At 33.6% G+C, this 7,638-nt stretch overlaps 1 protein-coding gene across 2 annotated transcripts in view; it reads left to right on the plus strand.

Moving 5' to 3' along the window:
- Positions 1 to 5,171, plus strand: part of Trim33 (tripartite motif containing 33) — a 122,405-nt gene extending 117,234 nt beyond the window's left edge. For both annotated transcript variants that reach the window (XM_046458202.1, XM_046458203.1), the window contains one exon: positions 34 to 5,171. In XM_046458202.1, coding sequence (XP_046314158.1) covers positions 34 to 246 — 213 coding nt within the window. In that variant the 3' untranslated portion in view covers positions 247 to 5,171. The remainder of the gene's footprint in view (positions 1 to 33) is intronic.
- The last annotated feature ends 2,467 nt before the right edge of the window (positions 5,172 to 7,638 follow it).

Below are 7,638 nucleotides of genomic sequence, written 5' to 3' on the forward strand. Positions count from 1 at the left end.
CAATAGGTGAATATTCCTATCTTTTGCTTGCAGGCTGATTCAGAAGTAGCTCAGGCAGGGAAAGCAGTTGCATTGTTCTTTGAAGATAAACTCACAGAGATCTACTCAGACAGGACCTTCGCACCTTTGCCAGAATTTGAGCAGGAAGAGGATGATGGTGAGGTAACTGAGGACTCTGATGAAGACTTTATACAGCCCCGCAGAAAACGCCTAAAGTCAGACGAGAGACCAGTACATATAAAATAAAATGGCATGAACTTAAATCAGTTGTTTTAAAAAAAGAAAGAAAGGAAAGGAAAAAAAAAAAAAGCCTTTTATTTAAGTGTTGCTGAAATATCCTGCCTACAGTGGGCACCTCCTTGAAGAAGCTGATAGCTTTTATACAGTATTAGATTGAAATAATGGACAGAAAACATTCTTGTCAAGAAAAGGGGAGAGAACTCAATTTGCAACTTTAAAGTAAAAACAAAAAGTAAAAGTGAAATGACTTGAAGATTTGTTACTAACGAGGATGATTCTCTGATTATTAGAAATTGCAAATGTTTATGATCATGTGGTATTGATTGGTGCAGGATACTGGGTGTACAAGTAAACATGTAAGGCTCATGTTGCTTGATGAATTGTTTTTTTGAATTAGAGCGCAGTTATTTAGACAACTTTTAAGCCTCCCCCCTACACATACATTAACATACCTTGTTGTTTTCTAGTGAAAAATCAGTGTAACTCAGATTCCACTTTAATGTCAACCAGGTATAAATTGAATCATCATGCCAATATATATTTTTTTCTCATTTTGATGTTGTTGGGCCTTAGTTTTTTCAATTGGTTTAAAGAACTCAACAGCAATTTTATTTTCTATTGATATTTAGGGTCTAGGAAACATGACCATTGATCATCATTTAATCAACTTCAGTGGTCTACTGAAGTAAGTATGGTAACTTTTCAGTAGTGGATCATATAGAGTTATAGTAGTCATTTCCAGAAAACACTTCCACACAGTTGTACTTCCCAGTCACATCATCTGATCATACAATTATTCCCATGAAAGGCAGAATGTTTGTTTCAAAATTAATCTAGTTTTCTGTACATTTGAATTTGAGAAGGTGACAACTGGCTCTTATCCAGTCTTCCTTCATATCAGTTTTCTGATAGACCACTATTGGCACACAGTAATCTGTCAACTACCAAATGTGTAAAATTTTCTGTATTTCACTTTGTCTTATTTGTAAATAGTGAACTAAAACTTCTGGCAGATCAGCAACATTTGCTGAGCCTGTTTTTTAAGCTAATGTGTATTCTTACTAATGTTCCTATCAAGAATGGATTTGTAATATATGCTGTCTATTTCTAATGTTCACATTCATATTTTGAGGTTCTATCTTATTTTAATAGAGAACAGACTTCTCAAACTCTTCAGAAGCAGCTTATTATTGAAATATCAAAATATTGAAATAAACCCGGTGGGGTTAGATTACTCATCCGTCCACCAAGTGGGACATTTGCATGGACTTGGGGGCTTAAAGGACTTAGAAGAGACCTGTAAGTAAATCCTAAAAATGAGCCAATCCCCACTTGAATGGTTACTGGAGTAAACCCACCTTTGCTACCCTGATTATAGTACTTGAGGCAGATAACCAACGTGGCTCTGGTTCATTTTTCTTCTCTTCATCTGTGATGCTCAGATTCAAAATGTGTGTTCTAGACTGTATACAGGCTTCTCTTTTGTTGGATTAAAAAACTTTAGTCCTACTTTTGTATGGACACATTAGAATATAAAGTGACCAAAATAGAAGAATTTGCCATTAAATATTTTTCAGACGTCAGCAGATTTGTGGCAAATCACTCACCTTTTAAAAAATTCAGTTTAAGCAATTCAGACCATAGATTACTCAGATTATTTGACATAATTGTCTAAGAAGCAAATATTTTTAGTGCGTATTGAATCAAATAAAGTGCTCTAAAGAAATTATTATACACATTTCTTTGGGTTGTTTTTCTTTCTTAACAAGGAAGGGGTGGGGGTAAACAGGAATATGATTCAGACCTTCTAATGGTATATTTAAACAGTACTAATTTTATTTTGCTTCTTTCATCTCTAACTTCTTTTTAGCTTCTCCTTTTTCTTTTCATTGTAAATTAGGCTTTTAAAAAATATAGACTAAACTATTTTATTATTTCACTCAATTTTCAAATTCCTAAGAAGAGGGTTTTAAAATTTTTTGAATTTATTTTATTTTTTTTGTAAGTGGAAAAATAATTTAAAAATGCTTTTTACCTCTGCCTACTCCCCCCTTTCCACAATATCCATGATTTTAATAAGTAAAAATATATCTAATGGTACTTTTTGGAAAGTATGACTTCATTTTATGAAGTTCTGATATTTGAGTTCTGATGTTTTGTATTTGCTTTTCATATGAATACTTTTCAAAATTCCTGTGTAGATTCTGTCAAATGAAGGTAAAAGCAAATTTTAATTAAATACTTTTAATAATTGGAACCCTAAAAGATAATGTGTTCCCATAAAAACATTTTCATGTTAGGTAGATCCCCCCCCCCTTTGTTTCTTTTAATTTTGGAGTGGTTAAGTCAGTCAGTTAAAAAGCCATATAAAATAATTAATGTCAGCATTTAGTAGGCTCCATTTCTATTAACAAAGATTATTTTTACTGCTGAGGAAGTAGTATTAAATTAATAGCTGTCAATAAGCCACTTTTACATGGAGATATTCAGTTTAAATTTTATTAAAATTTTTTTTTCTTGCACGCCGATCATTGTATTTCTAACCTCATTTGTCCAGTTCTAACATAACTGTGGTTACAAAGTATTAATGTTCAGTTAAATGTTTTTCCTATTAATTTATGTTAAAAGAAATACTGAACTCCTGAAGGCAGTTGTTATCCTCACATTTCTATTCTTTTTTAAGAATTTATTCTAGTATTTTATTTATTATAGCTAGTATTTTAGATTTGGAGAAAAGTCCACCTAACAATGTTTCCTTAAAAGCTTTCAAAGTTTTGGCCACAGTTCAGTTTATTTCTCCCATCAGAGAAATGAGAACAAAGTGTTCTTCAATCTGTTCTGCTGACCCCCATTTTTTTTTTTTTTTTTAGCACTTGGCTCCACTGATTCACTGGCCTAAGGAATTGCTGTATAAGGTGCAGTGTGTGAAAGTTCCAAAGTATGATTAGATTGTAGATTATGCTCTATACATCAAACCATCACTGAAATGAAAAGGCATTAGATATACTATTGAAATTCTTCTTTTGGGAATCAACAAGTTGGTTTTTTCTAACTTCTATTTCTTTCATAAGGGAATTTTAGATAATTTTAAAAGTCATTTAAATTCTCATTTGTTTTCTCGTAAAAGATTTTGAAATTTTTAGTTAATCCAAAGAAATAATGCTTTAAAGTGTGCAAATTGTAGATTTATCGATTACCTCAGCAGGTATCCTGCCGTTTAATTATTAGTGATTAGTGTTGATAAGCCAGTAGATTCAAGTCTTCCGACTATGCCCTTGGATTGTCTCTTACTATCCAAAATGGGACTAGATGCTGTTGCTCCCTTCTCCCTTAGCCTTTATACTCTACACCAATTCACATATAACACATGAAACAAAGATATCATTCCTTGGACTGACGAGATAGCTCAGTGGTAGAAGTGCCCCTGGGTTCACTCCCCAGTACTGCCCATCCTACCCCATAAAAGAAAGATCTCATTTCTTGTCAGAACCAGCACTGCTTATTTGCCTGCTCAACACTGGATCATTGAGTAGTTTTATAAAATCTGCCCATCCTAAATCCCTTAGTTAAAGCAATCGTTTTAAATTTGCATCATGAACTCTTAATTTATGCACCTATATTTATTATCTGCTGAAGGTGATTCAAGATTTTGAAGGTGTATTATAGTTGGATCATGTATCAGATGTGGATGTTAATTTTTTTCTCCCTCCCAGTTATCTTCTCCTTGATAAAGCAATAACACTGCTTTAAGTCTGTTGGCTAATAGCATGTCATAATTCTCTCCTGGATGGTGATTTTATAGGAAAGTTTGTATGCATATCACCCAATCTATCTTTTAAAAAAATTAAGAAATTTAAATGTATGCTGGAGGTAATAACAATATATTGTGGCATTTTATTTTAAAAATTGGGGAAAGTTGCATATTTTTTTAAAAGTAGGTGTTTGAGTAAAAAAAATTGAAGGTACTTTTTTAAGGAAAAAATTTATATGCCACAGTTTACATAGACATTTCAGATTTCAACATGTACTCTTGAATATAATGGCTTCTTTTACTTGGCCAAAAGCATGTCTTACTTGGTCAAAATGCATTTCTTCCATCTTGGTTTCTTATGTTTGCTTACATGGTTTTTTATATATTTTTACTGTATCTTAGAAACAAAATTATCTTAAAGATTAGTTAATTTGGGCACATTTGTCATATTAAACTACAGGATATATAAAATTAAGTTTAGCCCTTTGTAGCAGTGATCTTTAAAAATTGAAAATTCTATTTTAAATTCACCAAATTCACATGTGGGAAGGCACCAAAATGATTTTGCAAGTGCCATTGCAATATTCCCATTCAATTGTGGCCTAAATTTCATTCTTAAGAATGAAATGCATGTCTGCTCCTGGTCTGAAAAATGTAGGCATTTACTATGTTTTAAAACAGCAAAACATGTATATTTGCCTATAAAACAAAGATTGTGCAATTGGAAAGCCTGTGATTTTTCTATGTAGACATACCTACACACAAAAGGGTTAAATTCACAGCCTTACTCTAGTTCCTTGCATCCAGTATTTCAACTGGTCTCCTCCCCTCTTTATTATTATTACTATTACTATTATTTTTGCACATAGTTAACTACCCTTCAATATGATTCTTAAAGAAAAAGTGCTGTTTCTGTGGTATTGTATTCTCTAAATGATCATATTTAATTTTTTTAAACAAGGTTGCAGTTTCTAATTGTTCTGTTCCTGTGTTTTTTGCTGGTGTGTAATAAGAGCAAGTTTTTTCTTTTCATGGTTATTTAATACATTAGCTGCCTGTAAATAATTCTTGTTATAATGCTCTGGAATGTGTTGTAGAAGTTGTATTAGATTAGTTTAAAGCCTTGTTTGAAAAACCACATTGTTTTGGTTATTTCTATTAAATTAGAAAATTGAAAACATTTTCAAATGAATTTCTTTTTTTTTTTTTCCTCCCCTCTTCTGTGAGTTGGGACTTCATAATTCCAATTCATTTTAAAAATGTGTGCCAGGCTCTGGAGATAGAGTTGTCAACAAGATAAAATATAAACCTTGCCTTATAGTATTTAGACTCTGTCAGAATAAAGAATGTTGTGATAGAGATTAATACAGAAATAGTTGGAATGCACAGGGAAGGATCTAATCCAAACTTTGATGTCAGGGAAGTAATCTCTTTCATTCATAAGATAGGTCAGTGAACCAGCAGAGGGAGTGAAAAAAGATTGTAACTTGGAGTAGTAAAATAAACTGAATAACTGAGCAGGATCCTCATCAAGTAGTGTGCAAGAGATGTGAAAGTGTTTTGGTCTCAGAAGTATGATGGGTTCATCCTTTCTGGCAAATAATTTCTCATTTCTAGTCAAAAGGCCAGTAAAATATTTTCAATGAAATTTTTTTTTTTAATGTTTTGGTCTTAAACCAAACAAGGAGTCCACTTTAACTGTGAAGAATGGGTTATGGGGAAGCATGGAGCTAAAGACAAACTTGTAGGCTATAAATAATCCATGTGAGCCTTAAAACTAGCAATCTGGCAGTGGAATGGAGAAGATAACTGTTGAATTTTGGGATATGTTGAGTTTGAGGTACTGAAGGGAAGATAAGGTGCAGGTGTTCATGGTCCTGGCACTTATGAGAGATCCCTAGACTGAAGAAAGCTGTAAGATCCATCTGTTGGGAATCGTGCCTATTTTTATTCTCTGGTAAATATGCTTCATGGTAGGCATTTAGTAAGTGTATGAAGTTGAGCTAAGAACATAATAGCTGGTAACTCATGCAATTTAAAGTATATTTTCTACAAAATTTATATAATGAGGAGAATTATTGAAAGAGCAGAGGAAACAAAAGAAGTAGAAAAGGAAAGCGCTATAAAGACCTATGTTAGGTGGGAAGAAAGACTGATAATGGAACCTAAACTAAAGGGGTTTCAAGAAGGGGTGGTGTAATTATTAGTGATATTAAGTGTTGGCAAAAGATACAGTGACTGCCAGGTGCAATGGCGCACGCATGTAATCCCAGCAGCTAGGAAGACTGAGAGGAGTTCAAAGCCACCCTCAGCAATGGCTAGGCGCTAAGCAACTCAGTGAGACCCTGTCTCTAAATAAAATACAAAATGGAGCTGGGGATGAGGCTCAGTGGTTGAGTGCCTCTGAGCACCAAATAAATAAATAAAGTGGCTATTGAGTTTAGCTGTGACAAAACCATAGATGACCTTGTTAAGAGCTATTCCAAATAGAGCAGCAACAAGGGGTCTGTTAATTAAATGAGTGAGGCATGGAGGGAACAACTGAGTGAGCATACATTGGTTTTCCTTAGGTTAAACAGAATTTACACAGCCATGAATAGCCAAGTAAAACATTCAAGTGCAAATTTCTAATCTGGGGGATTTTGTATAGCCCGAAATCCCTGGGTTTTAACTACCCATGAAGTTTTAATTTTAACCCTAGTTTTTACAGTTCTCTTAAGATCTGGGTTGCACTTGGCTTGTTGTGAACATGAGGATAGTCATATCCGGTCATAGCATATGGTTGACACGTAGTGAGTTCTTCACAAACATTTGGTTTCTTTTTCATGTCTTCTATCACCATGAAAAGGGGCAGGTTAGAAAATCATTTCTCCCGTTTTAATGATGAGATGAGAGAAAAGGCATCCTTTAAATTTGTCCTCAGCTCTTAAAAATTAATGTAATTCTAGCCGGGCCCAGTGGCACACACCTGTAATCTCAGTGGCTCAGGAGGATGAGGAGTTCAAAGACAGCCTTAGCAAAAGCAAGGAGCTAAGCAACTTAGCAAGACCCTGTCTCTAAATAAAATTCAAAAATAGGGCTGGGAATTTGGCTCAGTGGTGAAGTGCCCCTGAGTTCAATCCCTTGTATGCCCCCTTCCCCAAATTAATGTAATTCTACATTAATTGATTAGATTTCTAAATTCCAACAAACACCCGTAACAGGCTTTGGAGTTTTAAAAAAATAAAACTACCAAATGTATAGAATTATCTCAAGCTTCCTCTTCATGTTATCTAGTCTCAGGTGGTAGTAAATGTACCATTGTTCTTTCATTTGAAAATAGCTATCTGAAAAACAGTGGTACATAGGGACATTTGTTTCTAACATTATGCAGGCTTCATTTTTAAAAAATCTTTAGTTATAAAGATATTCAAAACTTCACCCCACTGTCTATATAGCATTATTGCCAAAAACATTGACACTGAATGTGTCTTCTGGAATAAACAAAAGTGGAATGTAGGATATTTATAAGACCTCTGATTTGTATTCTTTTTTTAAAAAAAAAAAGGTAAATGTCTAAAGCAGGTAAGGAGACACATAAATCGAGTGGAATAAGTGGATTTGGATTTGATTTTTGAATTACATAACCTCAGTCATTAGAGATGCTT

Source organism: Marmota monax, unplaced genomic scaffold (genome assembly GCF_021218885.2).
Source record: "Marmota monax isolate L192 unplaced genomic scaffold, Marmota_monax_Labrador192_F-V1.1 WCK01_AAM20220418_F8-fsc00087, whole genome shotgun sequence".
NCBI classification, from domain to species: domain Eukaryota; kingdom Metazoa; phylum Chordata; class Mammalia; order Rodentia; family Sciuridae; genus Marmota; species Marmota monax.